Below are 22,041 nucleotides of genomic sequence, written 5' to 3'. Positions count from 1 at the left end.
CTACAGGACTCTGAGATGGTGACTGTGCAGTTTGAATGGTTCATCTCATATGACATGACCAGCAACATATCAGTGTATGAAGCCATCTGCGTCCTGTCCACACAACTTGGAGAGAATGGTATTTGGCGTGTGAGCCAGCCCCTATTAAATGTTTTCCTTTGTAAGAGTTGCTGGGTCATAGTGTTTCTTCACAGCAATGGAATCCCTAAGGCCTGGCCATGCTTTTGTTTGGAAGGATGTGGATTTTGGAACTTTGGATTAGCAAAGCAGTGGAATGTTTCAAGTGGAGCTTAATAGGCCATACTAGTAGAAGCATGAAAGACGCTGATGCTGAGGGTGATTTGAATTGTGAGGCCCTGGCTCAGGAGGTCTCAGAGAATTTTAGTATGTAGCCAAGAGATCGTTCTTGTGATATTCTGGTGAGGAATGTGGTTGGTTTTTGCACTTGTCTGAAGAGTACCTCAGGCTAAAGTAAAGAGATTCTGATAAATTGCATTTACAAATGAAGTTTCAAAAAAAAAAAATCCCCAAAAACCCTAGCACAGACTCTGTTTTGTTGTTCACTCTTTTAAAGAGCGTTTTAATCAAGCATAGCAAATTCAGAAAGGCAAAATATGAAATGTGTGGTTCGAGTGTTAAAGGGCCACCAGGAAGCAGAATGGAGCCAAACCCTTGTGTTGGAAGATGAAATTAAGGGAGTGGTGACCTTGGAGCAAGATCCCACCCAGCTAAGCTTACTGTTTGTGCCTTTGTAGTTTGGCAAGGGATAGCATCATGCTAGGCAGAAATACCACCCGGATATTGTTTTCATTTGGACATAAAGAGGTGACTGTGTGTCAGATTGTGTTGGCTGTTCTTAGCTGTCAACCTGACTACTGCTGGAATGAACTACAATCTAGAACTTAAGATCTTGGGAAAAGGAATTAAAGAAAAGCATAGGTCCAGGCACAGTGGTACAAACCTTAAATCCACTCAGAAGACAGGCATGCAGATCTCTGAGTTCAAGGTCAATCTACAGGGCAGGTTCCATGACAGCCAACCATAGGTAGTGAAGGGAACCATGAAAACAGAAAGCTGTCGAATATGTAATTGAACAAGGGGCCATGTTTCAGTCCTACCAAGCAGCAGAATTGGGAGGCTCTGGCCACATGATCCTGGCTTTAGAATCAAGGATGGAGTTTTCCTGAGACTAAGAAAAAGCTGTTGAGGCCATGTGTGAGGCCGCCAAGGTTGTACCTCGTGCTGGCAATGTGTAAGAGTCACCCAGGTGGTACTTGTTATGAAGGGGTCATGGAGAGCAGCCGAGGCTGGACACTGAGAGGTCAGGAGAGGCCATTGTGATAATGTGTATACTGTCGGAAGTATGTGATGTTTGGTTTGATTTTATAAAGAATCACAGTTAAGAGACTGCATAAATTTCAGAAGACTTTTAACTTTGGACTTTTCAACATTGTTGAGACTGTGATAAACTATGGGGGACTTTAGAAATTGGATTCAATGCATTTTGCGATAAGAATGGTTACAAGCCGGGGTTGGGGATTTAGCTCAGTGGTAGAGCGCTTGCCTAGGGAGCGCAAGCCTCTGGGTTCGGTCCCCAGCTCCTGGGGGGAGAGGGGGATGGTTACAAGCCTATGGGAGCCCGGGAGTGGAATATGGTGATTTGAATAGGTTTGGCCCCCATAGTCTCATGTTTGAATGCTTGGCCCATGGGGGGTGGCACTGTGGGGTGTGGCCTTGGTGGAGGAAGTGTTAGTATGGGGGTGGGCTCCTCCTATGCCTTCCAAGCACCATGTCCGCCTGCACCCTGCCGTGCTTGCTACCATGATAATGGACTGAACCTATGAAACTAAGCCAGCTCCCATTAAATGCTGTCCTTTATAAGACTGTCATGGTGTCTCTTCACAGCAATGGACACCTTAAGACAGTACTTTTACTCCTCATACGGCCCAACCAGCCACAATTTGATAAAATCCCTGAATAAGGGTTGAATTTAAACTTTGCACTACATATTTGGATGACCTTATCAATACCCTTTGGCTCTCTTGATCTGCCTATCACTAATTTAAAAGACACAATACTGACTAATGGAGGACATGAACATATGAACCATGAAATAACAGAAATAAGCAAGGGTGCAGCTTACCAGCTCTTCCCTCAAGGACGTCACTGCTCCAGCTCTGTCACGGCCAGTCGGCCAGTCGCTTACACTCTCCTCACACTAGACCCAGCAGTGACCTTGCAGAACAACCCTCAGACACACTGTGACAGCTGCTTTCTCATTACGCCATGACTTGTGACAGCTTCCTCCTCCGCCCACACCAGGATACAGCCAGTCCACACAAGTGTCCACTCACACCACACGAGTTGTACGTGGGCTTTTACGATTTGGGATTAGAATCACTGGCATCAACTGTTTATAGTTTGTCTTCTTTACTGTTTTACTTTCTCTTGTAATGGTAGCTCAATCCACAGAGATGATATTCAAGAACATAACATTTTACCATATGATTGCGAGAGCACCCAACTAGCCCTAAGTGTGCAGACTTGCCTGGCGGCTTCAGGACAGGCCTGTCAATGTTAAGTACTGTCTTACACTGGAGTTTTTCGAAGAGAAAATGCTATCTAGTTATTTTAAGACAGCCCACTTAGAAACAGCAAGGAATCCTAATGGGTATTTAGAATGTAAATGACCAGTAAATATGTGAAAACAGCCCTCTCACTTGCCACTGAAAGTATAAATCAAAAGCAGATACAACCGTTCACCTACTAAATAAATATTTGAAAGTGTGGCAACAGTGTTAATGCGCACGTAAGGGCGTGGACAAGCACCCATGATAGAAATATAACTTGATACCAAACATCTGAAGGGCAAATTAAATGCCTACCCCCTGCAACTCCTGTCACTCCTAGAAATCTTACAGAATATACTGTTCAACTCAGCAGCCGCTGCTACATGTAATCATTTAAATTTAAAGTAATTAAAATTAAATCTCAAATTCTGTGGCTCGGGTGTGCTTATACTAATTTTAACAGCCATATACAGCTAGTATATACATAGACCACACACACACACACACACACACACACACACACACACACACACACACACGAGTGTGCTTATACTAATTTTAACAGCCATATACAGCTAGTATATACATAGACCACACACACACACACACACACACACACACACACACACACGAGTGTGCTTATACTAATTTTAACAGCCATATACAGCTAGTATATACATAGACCACACACACACACACACACACACACACACACACACACACACACACACACACACACACACACGAGACTGTGGTAGTTTGGGATGTCCTCCATAGGCTTGAGTTTGAATATTTGGTCCCCTGTTTCTAGAACTGTTCGGGGAGCATTAGGAGGTGTCTGGGGTAGACTTAGAGATTTCAAATTTCCAAGATGTCTCTCTGCCTCCTACTTGCAAGATGTGCTCTAGGCTGCCACCATGCCTTTGCTACAACTTTATCCTAACCTCTGAAACATGGGCTTGCTTTTGTGAGTAACCTTGCTCAGTGTTCTGTCACTGCGACATAAGAGAGGGCAGCAAGTAAATATTAAAGTAATTTTTAAAAAGAAAAGACATTTAAAAAATAAAGTGTACCCTAAAAGGAGATAAGTACTCTGGCCTTTATAAACATACCTATGAGCTGTCTTAAAAGGCTAACAACATACACAGGAAGTAAGTCAAAGTGCAGCAGTGAAGGAGGAGGGTTGTGAGGAATCCGAGTCCCTGCTATTGATTGCTCGAGCTCGAGCAGGGCTTCCTCCACAGCAGAGCACAGGCACCGTTTCATCCCTCTAGGGGTGCAGTGAGAACCAGAAGTCAAAGGGAGGATGAAAACACATTTACCTTTTAGACACACCACTTTAGAAATAACTCCACTTTCGAAAACCAACCAACCACTACTAATAAATCAGATAAACAATTATGTTCCAAATGTGATGGGTTTATTTTACTCTGATGCAAACCAAAGGTCTCACTAGAGCAGAGACTGATGTAACAAAAGGTCATGGAAAGTGGAGTTGGGACATGCAGGACACGATGTACAGACCGGGCAGATCACTTCCTTTAACGTGACACTACGTTGTTGCTGAGGAACATATTTAAATTAACTCTGCAGAACTCAACTGAAATGTGGCACAAACATGACAATTTCCAGGCATTGCCTTCAAGGACCTCCCACTGGATGGATCTGTAATCTCTAGACTTCGGTGTGGGAAGAATTACAATTCTTTGGAAGAATAAAAAGTTCACTTTTGAAATTTCACAGAATTTTAAGGCCAAAACATAGTGGGTTCATTTCTCTTCATTTCCAGGGACAATTGATACTCTACTCAAAACCCCATTAAGCTTCCAGTTCAAATCCCAAGCCAACCTTGTGGCCTCCTGCATTGAAGTTCTTTCCATCCACTAAAGCTGACAGGGTCAGTTTGACTCCTAAGGAGAAGAAAACACCATAATTACTTGTACCTAGTACTATACTCAGACCTAAATTTTCTAGAAATAATGGATCTAAGTGAATAGGATAGAGTACAGGTAGGCGTAAGCTAGACTGAAATGGCCCAGTTGTCTAGGCTGACTGATGCATGATGACTACTTGGAGTTCAATATTTAGAATAATGAGGGATGAGCCAAGTTCAAAAGCTAGTGATTAATCATAGTTCTCAACTAATTAGAAATTTACATTATAGTTAGAAATCACAGTTAGAAACTTATAACAAAAGCACCTGCTCTCTTCTACTTTGTAAAGTACACAAAGCTATCACAGAAAGCCTGAGTCAACCCATAGTGATTATTTTAGTGGTGGCAAAGATTATTCTTTTCGGAACTTTCTGTCCTGGCCCTCCACTAACTAATGCCTTTTACTTACCCGGTCGGAGACTCTGCGTATAACCCAGTCCAATTAAACTGGCATTGTTTACTTTGGCCTAAGATTAAGAGATGAAGAAGCAGCAGTTAGAAAACAAGTTCACAACGTGCCAGTTCAATGCAGAAACTACTTCATGTACAAGGTTTCTAAAGCTAAAAGTAACCGGACAAACTTAGAAGTATTAACACTGAAAAAATAAAAAGATCAAGAGGACTGATGGGAATTGTGGGTAATAAAAATGTATGCTTTAACGTTCTTGAAAGATTTTTCAAGCACACTGTGTTACCAAACATCTCTATAAATGAATTTCTTGTTTTAAGACAGAGACTCTCTTCAGAGCCCTGACTATCCTGGAGAAAACATAGAGGTCTGCCAGGCTCTGCCTCCCTAGTGCTGGGATTACAGGCATGGAGCACCATGCCTGACCTATAATAAATTCCTGAAGATGCCAGTTTAAACCTCGGACAATGATGAAGCAGTTAGAGTTTATGACAACATGACCTCAGGTGTCATAAGGCAGATCTGGATTCCTAGTCTGACACTGCCGCTTAGTAGGACCCTGACTTAGTTTCCAGGTTGTGAAACAGAAAGAAGGATACTGCCTTTCACCACACTAAACAGTTATGAGACTTACATGGGGTAATACAAGTAAAGCCTTACACCTAAGGGCTCAATTTCTGTTAGTGTTACTACTCTAAGAAACTACTAGTAGTAAAAATAGTAATCTACTCCCATGAATTTACACGTAAGAATATATTGAGGTCAAGGCCACACAGCAGCTGAGAAATCAGAACTCGAACCCGAACTTCCTGCCTTAGATATAATGACCTTTTCACCGCAGCAGTGAGGCCATGAGGTTAATAAAGAGCATGCAAACTACGACGGTACTACAGCACTCATTTACAAGCAGGGTCCAATCTGACAGCACTCACAGACAGAGAAGTTCTACAATCCAGCCTATACTTAGCAGCGATGCCAAAACGAGTGTTGTTGCTGCCAGCTGTCCATGCCAGGTTTATTGATGTTTCGATCTTCTCATTAACTCTCTGGTAGATGGAGCCTCCAAATTCAGTGCCATCGTTTCTGTTTTCATGGTATGAAAAACAAGTAAGACTCATTCATTTACTGCTAAGATGTAGGAACAAATGCGATTTTGCAACTATGGAGTCTAGCAAATTTCTAGTACAAATGACTATTACACAAGACAAAACTAAAGTATGTAAGAAACCAGTTAAAGCACAGGAGCTCCTGACTGATTTGCTTGGCTCTTCAATGTAATAAAAATTTTTAAGACAGAATTCAACTATGCTCAACGGCAAGCACCTCAGGTAAATATGTAATCTATAGGTATCTTTCATAAAATTTAGAAACTATAACCTCTAAGTCGCTCTCATAGGATCTAGGTCCATAAATACTGCAAAGAGAGATAAACGGAGGAATAAAGACAATACTAGCTTTACTTCCTGTGCACCCAGAGTGAGAACACTTTACAATGTCTAGACTCTTTGACGCATACAACAGTGTTTGAAGACCACTTTCTACACTGAGTGTACTGAGGTATTAGAGCAATACCTCAGGAACACACAGCTCGCTCCTGCCTATGACCTCAGCACTGCAAAGTGTGGGCAAGAGGATCAGCTCAAGGTCAGTCAAGGCTAACGTGAGTTTGAGGGCAGCCTGATCTACATAAGATCTTGTCTTAAAACACCGAAACCTAACTATATTGTAAATACAAGTTGAGGATGACTCAGCCAACACTGAAACCCAGGATTACCTTGCGATCCCTATTACTTCTGGATGCAACAGAGGTACTAACGAGGCTCTAACCAAAGACTTGAAAATCTCCAGACACAATTACCAGAGTAGTTCTAGTTCGCTCAAATTATTTGGTGGTTGTTCTTAGTGTTCCAAACATGTTTCCAGATACAGTCAAAAGAAGTCAAAAGTAACAGTGAAGTAAGTATATACATGCTCTGTGGGGTCTGCACTCAGTGGTTTACAGATGCTAAAACATCCCACGGTTTGGGGTGAGAGCTGACAGCAGAAACAAACAGCAGCACAGCCCGACACACTCGTGTGCAGACTTCCTGACCGTGCAGCAGGACTGAGACTGTGCAGCAGGACTGGCGCCCACCAAACAGTATTACATCGCTTTTAACTTAGCATTAACAACCCCCACCTCTCAGAGCAATGACACTGGCACTAAAGACAGAATGAACACTTACACATGAGTATGCAGTTGGAAGTCTTCAGCCTTGTAACCAAGAGCAAAATTATTCTGACACAGTTTGGATTTGGCTGTGTCAAAACTCATCTGGTAGCCAGCAAGCCAACCTTCAAAGGCCAACACGGCCCAGCCATAGATGGTCGGTCCAGAAAAATCTATGTCAACGTTACTGCCCACACTAAAACAATCCCGTCTATAGGAGGCCTTTAATTTCCCACTCTTCTTCCTGTAAAAACAAACAACATAAGAACCATGAGTTCACATTTCCAGTGAGGTGTAAAGTCAGACCCTCCCCAAAGTAGATGGCATAATGTGTGGTTAAAAGGCTACAAGTGAGGGGTTGGGGATTTAGCTCAGTGGTAGAGCGCTTGCCCTGGGTTCAGTCCTCAGCTCCGAAAAAAAGAAAAAAGAAAAAAAAATGCTGCAAGTGACTTAGCTCCACAACTGTTAGGATTCATCTCTGTCAGTGGGGACTGAGAGACACACGCCTTTAACCCAGCACTTTAATCCTAGGAGGTACAGTGAGGTGGAGCTCTGAGCTCCAGGAGAGGCCAGGGCTACACAAAAAAAACTCTACTCAAAAAACCAACAAACAAAGTTCACACACACACACACACACACACACACAAAGAAATGTGTATGTCATTATATAAAATAACAGAGCATTTCATGATTGACTCTGTAAGGCATGAATGAGCATATCAACAGACACTGTTAGAGAGGAAAGCGTTCTGTTGCTCTCTGCTGCACAGCAGGTACAACATAAAGTACACATCTCAAAAACAAATGCAATGATTTAAATTTGCTTTCAACTCAAAGAAATGATGTTTGAGGTGACAGATATACGTACCCTACTTGATTATACAATATATACACATATTCAAACACCACACAGAGCGCCACAGATACAAACATTTGTCAAAAAATATAAAGTCGGGGTTGGGGATTTAGCTCAGTGGTAGAGCGCTTGCCTAGGAAGCGCAAGGCCCTGGGTTCAGTCCCCAGCTCCGAAAAAAAGAACCAAAAAAAAAAAAAAAAAAAAAAAAAAAAAAATATATATATATATATATATATATATATAGTCCATAAGTAGTATGATATTTAAGTGCCAAATTAATAATATGTTGACACGTGAGAAATAAATGATCTTCAAGTATTTTCAAGTGCTAAAATGTTACATCAAAACGAATAACTAACCTGTTAGGAGAAATGCACAAGTTTGTTGCTTGTTTTAGACAGGTTCTCACTGTAGCCCTGGCTGGCCTGGAACTACAGAGATCTGCCCGCCCGCCTTCATAGTGCTGGGATTAAAGGCGTGCACCAACACACCCGGTCACAATATATTTTTAATAGCAATGCTGAACATTCAGAATTAGTTTTGCCTTACAAGTCTTTTAAGAGATTATTTATTCTAAACATAATTAAGGCATGTGACAGGGAGGACAGACCCCTTGTCACAGCTACAACCAAATTTCTCTGTGCATTTATCTAGCCTCCCTGCCTTCGGACTGCAGAGAGCAGGTTAAGCAGATAAGAAATGAAACAAGGGCAAACAGACTAAGCCTGAGGACTTCCAAGGCTCAGAAACCAAGACGGCAGCACAACAAGCACCCCGTTCGTTCTCTTACACTCTTAGATTACACTCTTGCCAGTCTCATCCGTCTTCAGGATACAGATGACTAGCGTCTCAGGCCCTTCTAATTCCTAATGGCATAGATGTGCCTGTTTTAATTTCCTTTTAGTGTACATGTTATGCTGCCTTGAGGATAAAGACACAAGAATTCTAGCATTGCTAAAACAACCTCCCCTTTCTCCCTGCTCCTACAGAAAAAAATGGGTTTGGATAATTACCCTGTGTTTGGTACAAATATGGTATCAACCGTCAGTTTCAACCCTTCAGCCAACTGTAAAACAAAAATTTGTCAATTAACAATTTTTAATTCTTTAACTCAAAACACCAATGCTAAGGCTCCTTCCCACGTCCTTTAATAACAAAGTCATTAAAGAAAGCCAGATAGTAAATTATATAATAAATTACCTCCCCCATCTTTTCTTTCTTTCTTTTTTTCCAAGACAAGGTTTCTCTGTTTAGCCCTGGCTCCCTCTGTAAATCAGGTTAGCCTTGAACTCAGACCTCCCTGTCTCCCACTCCACACACCCACCCCAGTGCATTGGGATTAGAGGTGCACACCACCACTCCCAGCTTTTACCTCCTACCTTTCTTTCTCCCCTTAACCCTCTTCCCCTCAAACCCAGCCCTCCTCAGTTCTCTCATCAAAATATAAATGAAGCTGGTTATGGTGGCAAGCCCCTATCGTCCCAGCTCCTCAGGAGGCTGAGGCAGAAAACCTTAAGCCCAGAAGTTTACAGTCAGCCTAGGTGACATAATGAGAACACCATCTCAAAACCTTTAAACATTAAATGTAACAAGCCAAATCCTGATTAAATAACCAAAATTACTGATGAAAATTGTTCCAATGTAACAAAATAATCTTGTTGTTCTCCTGAAATGACTATAAGATAACCTGACGTTACTAGAAACAACTTCGTCAGCTATACCATCCCATATGTGCTAATATAGATGCACCTTGAAAACTCAGCTGGGCACGGTGGCACACTCCTGTAATCTCTGCACCACTTGGAACGTACGGGCACCAAAGTCAGGAGTTCAAGGTTAACTTCAAAGAAAGTCTGAGGCTCGCCTGGACTACAAGAGATCCATTCTCCAAAAGAAAATTACAGTACCCTGAAGACAGTGAGTGTCTGACAAAAATCAGCTAATCAACTTTCTCCTTGAAACATTTCTGCACAGATGATTTTGTAGATTACAAAAGTAATCTAAATTAGAAAGTCTGCTCTATTTAGGAAAGGACTGACTGTGTAACACAATTAACTAATCAGAACAAAGATACAGTGCAGGTTCCTAGAAAAGTTAAGACACACCAAGAAAGGAAATAAAAATGCAAAAATGCTCTATAAAAAAGAAAAAAAGAAAGAGAAAGAAAGAAAGAGAGAAAGAAAGAAGGAAAGAAAACATGTTAAAATCCCACTCAGATTCTATTTTGTGTCTGTTCAATTTTTTGACAATTATTTTTATTGTTTTTGCTCATGTATTCAGGTGCACTTGTGCAGGTACTGGTGAGGGTAGGAGGTATTAGATCCCCCTGGAGCTGGAGTTATGGGTGGCTGTGAGCACAAGGCACTGAGAATTGAACTCAGGTCCTCTGTAAGAGCAGAGTTTGCTCTTAAGAGCTCAGCCATCTCTCCAGTCCTAGTTATTATTTTTATAATGACATTATGAGTTATTAAACCTACAAATAACTTCTAGTGCCTTTTCTTACCTTATTCTCCCAAGAGATTTCTGTCCCAAGAGTATTGTCTGTATTCCACTTTTGGGTGAAGATGAGCCCGTAGTTACAGACCTTATATTTGGTCTCTAGGTTGCCTGATGCTTTCCCTGTATCAGTATAAGCATGACCAGAAGTAGAAAATTCCTTTTAAAAAAAGAAAAAAATAATTATTTTAAAATGATTTCACCAAAACAGAAACCATTCATTCCTGAAAACAGAACTTTAAACTCATCAGAAACAATACAATTTACTTTTTACCAAAACCCTATCTTTCATCAACATACCTTCTACTTTCTTTCTGTCTCTAACCAGGTTTGGAACTTTCCATTACTCCTCTCTTCTTATTGATATTTATTATTCCACATATTCTTTTTAATAAGCATATTAAATTCTTAACTTTAAAAGAAAAATATTTCTCATGGAAATAAATGCCTTTATTAGAAAGGCAAAAATACTGAATTTTGAGAATTTCACTTTCATGGTCTAAGATGACTATCAATTCTCTATAATCCTTGTCAAACAGTAAATTTAGAGGTGATTAAGAACCTAAACACCAGCTTCCACTTTCTCTTTATAGTCAACAGTTTAGTACTTTGTAGCCAGGGGTGAAGTGGAGTGAGGGGTGGGGGTGTGTGTGCTGGGGTTAGAACCCAAGGCCCTGCTTACATCTCTATCACTGAGCTGTATCATCAGCCTATTGCTTTAGTTATGATCTACTTCGTTTTATTTTATGTGTCTATATGAATGTCTGTCTGTCTGTATTCTATGTGTATACCTGGTGCCCATAAAGACCAGAAAGTCATGCCCAGTGAAAGGAGAATCGTAGGCAGTGTGAACTGTATGTGAGTGCTAGGAACCAAATCTGGGTCCTCTGCAAGTACAGCAAATACGTTTACCTGCTGAGCCATCTCTCCAGCCCCAACTACTGCTTTTTAAAATGTACTTTTATAGGTGAGTGAAGTAGCTTAAAGGTAAAGTGCTTGCCTAGTATGCTCAAGACCCTTTGGGTTCCATCCCAGCACTAGAAAAGAAAAAACATTGTGAAAAAATACACTTAAGGGGTTAGGGATTTAGCTCAGTGGTAGAGTGCTCACCCAGAAGCGCAAGGCCCTGGGTTCGGTCCTCAGCTCCAAAAACAAAACAAAATAAAAAATACACTTAACGTAAATGTGGTCTTTTTCAATTATATACTGACATAGCATTAAAGTATGTTTAGTGTTGTGAAACATGAATGCTTCAACCACAAAACTGTCTGTAAAACTTTCACCATAAACATTTTCAAACAACATCAAAATTATCTACCTATGTTCACAATAAAACAGAATTTTAAATTCCCTTTTTCCTCATCCTCCATCTGGCCTAAAGTATCAAATAATCACTGTGAATGCTGTAAATGCATCTTCCTCCCAACTTCAGTGTCCTTCCCACCTATGACAATGAGCAATTAGGAAAAGACCTTCTTCTAGGGAAGCAAACAGTCAACACCTGTCACTGACAATCTGTGACTGCCAAGAAGGAAACTTGCCTGACCCTGTTTTCAAAGAGCGCTTCTGAAATCTGGCCAGCAGCAATGAAAGACTACCCTTCCTGGGCAGTGGGATCTCACTGACTGCAACATGAATGCTCCCTTAAGCCCTAACTCAAGTTCTACACAGATGAAACTGTGAGAAGCTACGTTTTGTTTATTCACACTACACAAAAAGCTTCCAAAACAAAAATCATGCTGTCCACTTAGGTCAAGGCATTAAGAAAAATGATACAGCACAAGCCATGTTTAATGGCTCAGGTCAATCCCTTAATGTGAAAACTGTTTGCTTTTAATAATAAGTCTAATTGTCTAATATTGTAGGTTTTATATTTGCTTTCCAAAAATGACAGAAACAGCAAATGTAACTATTTTGGTGTTAGTCTGTGTCTTCCTTCTCCCTTAAGTCTGAAGCTTTTATCAAGAATTTAGAGCATCAGGCACACAGATTCACAGACAAGGCTACCACTATTTTAAGCTGAAGTGCAGACATTGCCTCAGTTAGGTCTAATTGACAACAGTGAAATAAATATAAAATCTATAACATGAAAGTGATCGCCAGCTATACGTTTAATGGTTGTAAGCAACATAGACAGATCACTGTAAAACAAAAAATGTACAAGAGACAAAAATTAATCCTAATGCAGAGACAAAAGCAGACAGAACAAGCACATGGGAAGGCTTTTCCTCACCATCTGAATGCACACCGGCACCACAGCAGCATGAAAGGAGAGAGAAAGATACAGTTGACTTTTCCAACACAACTACTGTAACTTGTGAAAACTCTAAAATGTGTAGTTTTCCTATTTCAACAGAACCATATATACAATAGCCTCCTTAGAGCGTCAGGTCATGCATATATTCATTGATGACAGAGAAACAAGGGAAGGAGTGCCCGAGACAAACCAAAGCTGTGCACAGTGCAATGCAAAGTATCACACAAAACACACACCTTTCATCCTTCTAATTAAACAACTAATTCATGAATAAAACTTATATAGGTCTGAATAAGGATGTAGCCTGTAAAAATAAATCAGAATACACTGAATTAAAAATTCTCGTGGGTGAGAGTCAATGTTGAAGGGCTTGTCTAGTGTGCACAAGGCCTTGAGTATCCAGCACCAAAGAAAGGGGAAAAAAAGAAAAAGAAAAAAGGAGAAAGAAAAAAAGAAAAGAGGAAAGGGGTCGGCCCACTAGGCCTAGTGATACAGGCCTACTAAGCAGTTATGAGAAGGTGGAGGCAGGAGCACAGAAGGTTCAAGCCTGTCTGGGATACAGGCCGAGTTCAAGGAAAACACTGCCAACTCAGTAAGACCCTGTCTCAAGTCAAAAAGTAAGAGCAGGGTGGGGCTAGGGCTGTAACTCACTGGTGGAATACCTGCCTTGCATGCATGAGGTTCTAGGTTCAATATACACTATCAGGAGAAAAAGTTAATCCATTTGCTGAGATTTACTGAATGTCTGGCTAATGATGTTTTGAAAACTATGTCAACATCTTAACTTCTAGTAAAAAAGACTGAAAGAGAATCAGTTAAAAAACATAAAACCAAGCCCAGTGGTAGTGCAAATGAACATTTAATCCCAGCACTCAAGAGGCAGAGGTAGGAGGTCTCTGTGAGTTCAAGGCCAGACTGGTCTACAGAGCAAATTCCAGGCCAGCCAGGGATACACAGGAAAAACCCTATCTAAAAAAGAAGAAAAGGAAAGAAAAAAATAGCAACAACAAAAAACACATAAAAACGAGGTCTTGCAAAGGACTCGGGTTTGATTCCCAGCAATCACAAGGTGACTCACAACTATAACTCCAGTTCCAAGTGGTCTGACATCCTTTTTTTGGCTTTCTTGGGACCAAACACACACAAGGTACACACACATATATCTAGGCAAAATGCCCATGCACATAAAATAAATTAATACACTTTTAAAAATAAAAAATAATCTTGTGTATATATATATATATATATATATATATATATATATATAAACTGTTGTGTATATATATATAAACTATATTTCTATATTTTGTATAAATCAATGAAAAAGACAGATTAAATTTTTGTAAAACAGGAATAAAACTTGTATAAACCATTATATGGAAGTAAAGGTTTCAGTACTCATACACCTTCATGAAAGTTTCTACATATATGACAGGAGTCAAAAATATACATTCTGTATCATCTGAGAGCCAGATGTCTAACACTCTTATGAAGACAAGAATCCAACTGCAAATTCAACCTGTCTCCTGGCTCTGCAGACCCAGCGAGTCAGAGAAGGGCACTGCTGGAGGGCAGGCAGCAGTGTCAAGGGCATGCTGCTTTATACAACAGGAAAGAATTACTTTAAACCAGTTCCCCTACGTCAACATGCTTTACCTATTAAAAATATATTAGGTACTCACCACTCCACTACAAGACTTGGTTTTCAGATCTATTTTGACCATGCCAAACCCTAGAAACATTCAAAGACAAGCAATTTAACTTTTGCTCCAGTTTTTTTCAACTTAAAAAATATGAAAGTAATACATTACACATCCATATTGAAAACACACGGTATTCTCATCAGACAAGAACTTGAAAAGAAACTGAATTATGACAAAAGAAGTATAATTCTAAATGTCCTAAAAATGAATAAACACATACATCTAAAAATGTAAAAGTAAAAAATGCACTAGTCTAAAATCTAAAGTTACTCAAATATCTCTATGTGTGTATGTTTATGTGCACGTGTATATGAACATTTGTGTTATGTGTACAGGTGCAGGTAAGGTAAAAATATAATGAACATTAGTAGTGAGGAAAAATGTATACAGCACAGAAAAATTAAAAACTTCAAATTCTAAAACCTAGAACATTTTCTAATTGTAATAAAGATAATTTGTTACCAAAGAAATAAAAATATGACCTCTACTTTCATTAAAAATTAGTATATCAAAAAGCATTATATGAGCTGGGAATGGTAGCACACACCTTTGATCCCAGCACTCAGAAGGTAGAGGCAAGTGGATCTCTGTGTATTCCAGGCCAGCCTGATCTACACAGCAAGTTCAGGTCAGCCAGGGCTATACAGTGAGACGCTGTCTCAAGACACAAAAAATAAAACAAAACAGCTTTTTACAGAGGGTGGATACACACTTTAATCATAACCAGAACTAGTGAAACAAGGCATAAATATTGTATGTGGATGCTACTTCCGAGACTAGATACAGATACAGATATAGATACAGATACAGTCTCTATACAGAGACTAGATACGTCTATGTATGTGTATGTGGATAATAACTACTCCCAATGTTTAAAGGAGCCTACAGAATGAAAGGTAAGAGGCTATTAGCAGCCTTAATACTGCAATGTAAATTAATGGCCACTTTCCATCACTTTACTAACAGAGCGTATCTTACACATTTCACCAACTGAACTATTCCCCAGCAACCTACAAAGCAAACGTTGTAAGGATCTGTGAAAGCACATGCCTGGCCCTGAGAATTCACCACCAGCCCTGATGAAACACAAACCTTGACGTTGCGTACTTACCATACCCTTTGTTAAAGACATCCTTGGCAGCCTTTCCTAGGTCGCAGTAAGTTGGTGTGCTACACATATCTTGAAAGGAAACAAAGATTAACCATTTAGTACATTCACTCCTAACTCGTCCACTCTTTCATGGGGATCTTTTCCCTCTGCACCACTAACACTAATACCTAATGCAATCAAAATTCAAAGATGGAATTCCGTTCCTAAAACTAGAAACTAAGAGTTTATTTACTCTTGAGATGCAGAACTTACCATTTTAATTGCACTTCAAAGACAAGAGTCTCACAGGCCTTGTTAGACAGCTTTATTCTTTTTAATGTTACATAGTACACATGTGCAGGCACACATGCATGTGTCTTATTGCTCAAGTGCCATCGACATTTTTCTGTGACAGCCAGACAGGGCCCCAAGGTCCTTCTGCCTGTTCACACCTTTTCAGAGCTGGGGTTCTGTGTACACACTATTATGCTTGCCCTTTCCAAATGGGCTTTGAAGGTCAACCTCAGATTGTGTGCTTTGCCAACTGAGCTATAACCTGGACCAAAGGGAAATTTTCATGCAACTGTAAAAACATGCAATTAAGTCCTCAGGGTTGAGGTGTAAGGATCTGGGTTCAATCCCAATACCACACACCACAGAAAAAACACATACTGATGCATGCCTATAATCTCAGCGCAGCTACTGAAACAGAATAGTAACAAGTTCAAGGCCAATCTAGACAATTTAGGGAAACTCTGTCTCCAAAAAGGGGGGAGATGAGTTAAAGGCCTTCAGGATTTCAATATTTTGCTACTCTGAAATTCAATCCCTAAAATAAGACCTGATGGTTCAAGCCTGAAATCCTAGCTGAGGCTGAAGCAGGAGGATCACAGGTGTGGGCCTATCCTAGACCACAGAACGAGTCCAGGCCTGGCAACTTAGTGTGAGACTGATTGAGAGACAAGAATAACAAATTGAAGAGAACTGGAAACATAGGTAGTAGTAGAACATTTGCCTAGCACACAGAGGCCCCAGGGTCAATCCCCATACCATAGCCATGCCAGAAAAGCTTCAATGGGACTGGAGACAGTTCAACAGTTAAGAGCACTGGTTGTTCTTCCAAAGGGCATCAGCATGGCCTCTCACATCATCTTTAACTCCAGTTCCAAGGGCTATAATGACCTTTCCTGGCCTCTACAGGCACCACACACATGTGACACATAGACATGTATTTGGGCAAAATGCCCATATGCACAAAATTACAAAAAAAGTAAAAGTAAAAATAAAATTTAAAAGCTATGAAGCTGGGTGTAGTGGTGGCACATGCCTTTACTCTCAGCACTCAGGAGGCAGAGGAAAGGCAGTGTGAGGCCAGCCTTGTGTACACAGAAAGTTCCAGGCCAATAAGTACAACTTAGTCAGACCCTGCCTCAAAACAAAATTAAAAACAAAATAAAAGGCATCAAGAGACTGAACCAGGTTTCTTAACAGACTAGAGGACTTCAACTCCAAGATCAGTCTGGGTTCCAAGATCCTACCTCAAAACAAACAAACAAACAAAAAGAAAAACCCACCTACGAAAGTCGGAGTGGTGGCTGAGCAATTAAGAGCAGGTGTCAGGCAGCCCAGAACCACCTGTAACTCCAACTCTAGGGGATGTGACACCCTCTGCAAGGATCTGCACACAGCTGACATACATACAAACACACGATACACAGATATGTTTAAAAACCTACTAAATGAAATATGCTATTCAAGAATATGATCTTTCCCAAAGCTTTTCTTAAAATGTCATATTTTTACTGTTAACCAGAAATAGAACAGAATCTATCTGCAATAACCTGCTTACCAAAAATAAGTATGAACTTTGAAATTAAAACCTTTGAAAACCCAAGGTGCTTATATCTTGCCTACTCAATATCCACCCAACTTCTGTAGAAAGCCAGGAAAACCCTCAAACTGAATCCTCAGTGAATACAGCCTCCCTCATCCCTCTGCACAGCAGATCCCTGTAGCAGTTTCGGTTGTCTTCCTGTTAAAGCCTCAAAAGCTAAGTCTAAGCGATCACTCAACTACCTCAAATAATTCCATCAGCTAGATTTTATTCCAAATACCAGTCAGCTTCCAAGCATCCCCACCTGGAAGCCACATGCAGCCAAAGATACCTATGAATGTGACTCACTACAAAAAAGTAAACATATTAAGACAGGAGATTTGAGGTGGAATTAAGGCAGTAACTGGCAAGACTCGTGACCTGAGTTCTGTCCCTCAGACACACGCGGTGGAAGGAGAGAACCAACTCCCACAAGTTGTCCTCTGACACAGTCAGTCAGTGGCATGCAGGCATCTAAACAAATCAAACAAACTAATTCTCTAATCTGGGGCTGATAAGATAGCTCAACAAGGTACTTATCACCAAACCTAACAACCAGATGCCTGGACACACACGGGAGATAGAAGCAACTCCCCCAAGTCACCCTCTGACCATCGCACATGGGCAGAAGCAAAAGCATGCACAAGCACACAAGAAATATATAAACGGGGTTGGGGATTTGGCTCAGTGGCAAAGCGCTTGCCTAGCAAGCGCAAGGACCTGGGTTCGGTCCCCAGCTCCGAAAAAAAGAAAAAAAAAAAAAAAGAAATATATAAACAGATAAAAATAAAACCTAGGGTGGACACGGTGAAACATGACTTCAACCCCAGCACTCAGAAAGCAGAGGCAGACACAATTTCTAAAGTATGAAGCAAGCCAGGGGTGCTACATAGTGAGGCCCCGTATCCAGAAGAAAAAAAAGCTTGACTGCATAGTTCCTGAGCATGACCCTAATAGATGACAAAGTTATTGAACATAAATTTTGTAGATGAAGTTGCTTCAAATCAACAGGTTGAACACATCTTCGAATTACAGTCACTATGCTTGAACTATGGACACCGTGCAAATCATTTAAATAACTAGCCTGTGTATTAATAGTCGGTCCAACTCTTAATCTAATTCCTGCTAGGCCTTTGCCTATAAATAAACAGGGCCTTGGTTTACAGCCCAGGCTGGTCTCAAACTTACTGTGTAGGCAAAGTTAACCCCTCAACATATGATAGTCCAGTCTGAGCTTCCAGGGAGCTGGGATTATAGCTGTGTGCCACCATATTCAACATGACTTATTTCCTAACTGGGAAGTCATTTAAAATTTGTACCTGTCACATGCACACACTATGATATGAAGTTAAGAGGAAAGAACATACAAAAAAAATCATATATAAGGTCAGGGCAAAGGAGATAGCTCAGTTGGTAAAGTGTCAGTCATATAAGCATGAGGGACTGAGTACGAATTTCCAGGGCCCACACAGCATTGGGGTAGGGGCAGAGCAGAGACAGGAGGAATCCTAGAGCTCTCAGTTCAGTGAGAAGACCTTTTCTCAAAAACTAAAATGGAGAGCAATTATGGAAGATACCCAACATCAACCACTGGAGTCCACATGCATACTTATGCTCACACAAAACAAGACCACACAACACACCCAAAAATTATAAAGAGAAAGGGGGATGGTGTATGGGTCAAGTGCTTGTCTTACATAGAGTTTTATCCCAGGCACCAACCAAAAGGAAAAGTTAGAGTCGAGGCAAATGAGTGGTATTGATGTTCTACATCAATCTATCATAAAATTCTGCTCTACGTTACAGGGTTTAGAGTTCACTAACAGGGTAATTTTACAGTCTCGGTAGTAATGTAAATCTTTTGCCATCATTCTGGGAGGGAGGTATAGAAATGGAGGTCTTATGTATCCAGACAGAAACGTTTATACAGTTTTAGGTTTTCAAACTGATCAGAGAAAAATACTCCAAAGTGGCCGGAATGTGTAAGTGTTAATTACAAGCTTTTAGCGTTTAGATTTACTGTTTCTCAAAATCATCACTTTGCAAATGTCGAGTGGCTAACTGGAGTCGTTTATGCCCAAACTGTCCTCCATTCGGGCCCATATTCTGATGGGAAATGCACTGCTGGTATGATCAAGCAAAAATCGAGAAAACACAGACTCCATGTTACTCGAGAGTAAAGCTACAACCTCACAATTCTATTAACGCTACAAAACAGATATGCACCATGCCCCAAGGCTGCATTAGACCCAGAGGGAAAAACAAAGGGCACTAACTAGATGATACAGCTTCTCTTTTGTTCCTTGTTTCTGCTTTTTAAGATGCATGAAGAGCATCCTCCCTTCGGCCGTCAGAGTGCAAGACACGCCTGACAGGTGCTAGACACGTCAGAGAGGGAGGTGAGGGCAGGGTCGGGTGTAGGTTTGGGGTTCCAGGACTCGCCCTCTCTAGAAACCGCCCTCCTTCCAGCCTGGCCCGGGGCAGGACGCCAGTGCGCACGCCGGGCGCGGCGGAAGGTCGCGGCCCAGGGCGGCTACTCCCGCCCTCAGGCGACCAGAAGGGTCCGGGCAGCGGAGTCTCCCCGCCTCGCCTCGCCCTAGGCCGTCGCCCCTCAACTCCTCCTCCGCGGCCTTCGCTCGTCAGGCCCGCCGGCCCTCCGCCCCCCCGGCCCGTGGCAGCGGCCGCCTCACCTACAACCCGAGGGTGGGCCCGTCCCGCTCCACCAAGGCAACGCTGAAGGTCTTCTCGAACCAACGCCGTCTGCGCCTGCGCGACCTCGCTCCCCGCCGCGCCTGCGCGCCCGTCGCTCCGGAGCGCGAGTGCGCGCGGTGCCGCGCCTCAGACCAGGCGCGCAGGGGGCCGCGGCGGACGCCTCCGCCAACTGCCCGGCTTCGCGTGCGCGTGCGCAGGAGGCCCCGCAGGCGGGTGACCGGCGCGGGTTGTGGAAATGGCCGAAAGGGCTTGAGGACCTTCGCTGTGCCCGGAGGCGCCGTTCTCGCGAGAACGTGCCGGAGCCATGGCTACTGTTCCCTGAAGGTGCGCGGGCAGGGCGCCAGCAGAGAAGCAGGGCGGGCTCTGCAGACACGAGCTGCAAGCCTGAGTGTCGCTCCCAGACCCTGCCACCCTCTGGTGGATGACTTGCAGATCTTTATGGGAACTTTACAGGTCAACTATAGTTTTTAAAATGTGAGTCTCTCAGTTGTAAGGATGAGAAAACATAGGCCCTAGGGGTTAGTCGACTGCGGGATTCTAGAGCATGCAAGTTAATGGAAAGAGAGACATCAATGTAGCAGAAATTGTGCAAGTAGAAAACCATTGCTTTAGAGCCACCGTAGTAACAACGGATTCCTTAGGAAACGGTTAAGGATATCCCTATGGTTTCCAGGAATCACTCCACGGATTATTTTCTGAAGTGGAAGAGACCTTCACAGCAAGAAAATCGCCTTAATCGAGTGATTAAAGCTAACACCTTGTGTCCTGTCATGCACAGAAAGGGACACAGTATTCTTAACAAAGCATATAGTTTGTCTATCAACGAGAAAGCAAATACAAATTAGGGGACCTTCTGCAAATAAAGTTCTCAATCTCTTCGATGTCATGAGAGATGAAGAAAAGGGTACCAGACAGTTCTAGGTTCAAGAAGAAAAAAGGTTTAATGCTAAATTGTTTTTGTGATTCTAAGTTGGACTGTGGATAAAACAAACCGGCTATTGAGGACTACAACCAAGCAGCTGGGGAGATTTGCGTTAACTACACTACCACATTAGTACACTACTATACTAGTACACTAGTACTACACTAGTACTACAGCAACGTACAATCTGAGGGTGATGTGCCTTTGGAAATATTTGTTGACGTGTCCTGCCACTGTTTTGTATTGAAAATAATTTTTTCATACAATATTTCCTGATCGTGGTTCCCCACCCCCAGCTCCTCCCAGGTTCTCCCAATCTCCCCCAACCGCCTGACTCCATGCCTTCTTTATCTCTCTCTTTAAAAAAACAGAGTCAAACAAACCAGAATTTTAAAAAAGAAAAATAATAAAGAGGAAGTATGAGAAGACACGTAAACACAGAATCTGTGCATACAAAACACAAGTAAAACGAAATGGGAAGACACGTAAACACAGAATCTGTAACATAACACACAAAACACAAGGAAAACAAAACAAAAAGCCCAAACTCAGATCCATTGAGTTCATTTTGTGTTGTCTGTCTACCTTTGAGCATGGAGACTCCATTGAATGAAGAAAACCATTTTATTTCTTTGCAAGTGGATGTCAATTAGAGATAGTTTCCTATTGGGGATGGAAGATTGTGTCCACTTCCAGTCTGAAAATGGAGGCCCCACCTGACTTGAAACTGTAGGTCCTGTCGTTCAGTAGTTTCTGCACCATCACCTACCCAAGTCAGTCCTGTTGTGTCTGAAGACTGTTTCCTTGGTATCACCCAACCCCTCTGGCTCTTACAATCTCACTTCTCTTCCAGTTGCCTGAGCACTGAGGTGAGAGATTTGATGGAGGCATCCCATTTAGGACCGAGTGTGCCAAGGCCTCTCACTCTCTGAACATTGCCCAGGTGTGAGTCCGTATTAGTTCCCATCTTCTGTCGGAGGAAGCTTCTCTGATGATAGCTGAAGACGTTC

At 41.7% G+C, this 22,041-nt stretch overlaps 2 protein-coding genes and 1 long non-coding RNA gene across 3 annotated transcripts; 1 reads left to right on the top strand and 2 right to left on the bottom strand.

Moving 5' to 3' along the window:
* The window catches only part of Erich1 (glutamate-rich 1), a gene marked incomplete at its 5' end in the record, with an annotated part of 52,793,804 nt that overhangs the window by 6,137,060 nt on the left and 46,634,703 nt on the right, over positions 1-22,041 (bottom strand).
* Positions 893-4,384, top strand: LOC148000621 (uncharacterized). The gene is made up of 2 exons (XR_015640446.1): positions 893-3,046; positions 3,242-4,384. It is a non-coding gene; the product is annotated as an uncharacterized LOC148000621 (long non-coding RNA).
* Vdac3 (voltage-dependent anion channel 3) lies at positions 3,969-20,174 on the bottom strand. Of its 2 annotated transcripts, none has more exon segments than NM_031355.2 (9): positions 3,969-4,480; positions 4,914-4,971; positions 5,846-5,996; positions 7,139-7,366; positions 8,992-9,044; positions 10,482-10,634; positions 14,414-14,463; positions 15,546-15,614; positions 20,088-20,174. In NM_031355.2, coding segments are annotated over 8 exon segments (852 nt in total). In that variant the 5' UTR covers positions 15,613-15,614; positions 20,088-20,174; the 3' UTR covers positions 3,969-4,388.

This window comes from Rattus norvegicus, chromosome 16 (genome assembly GCF_021556685.1).
Source record: "Rattus norvegicus strain SHRSP/BbbUtx chromosome 16, alternate assembly SHRSP_T2T, whole genome shotgun sequence".
Classification (NCBI taxonomy): Eukaryota; Metazoa; Chordata; class Mammalia; order Rodentia; family Muridae; genus Rattus; species Rattus norvegicus.
Note: the sequence above shows the minus strand (reverse complement) of the source record. Positions and strands in the feature narration are given on the sequence as shown.

Coding starts and splice junctions, on each gene's coding strand:
- Vdac3 (XM_087589238.1), bottom strand. CDS start 15,612: ATGTGTAGCACACCAACTTACTGCGACCTAGGAAAGGCTGCCAAGGAT. Junction 5,997..7,138: donor TTCCAACTGCATACTCATGT/GTAAGTGTTCAT, acceptor CCATGAAAACAG/AAACGATGGCACTGAATTTG. Junction 4,972..5,845: donor ATTGTAGAACTTCTCTGTCT/GTGAGTGCTGTC, acceptor TCTTAATCTTAG/GCCAAAGTAAACAATGCCAG.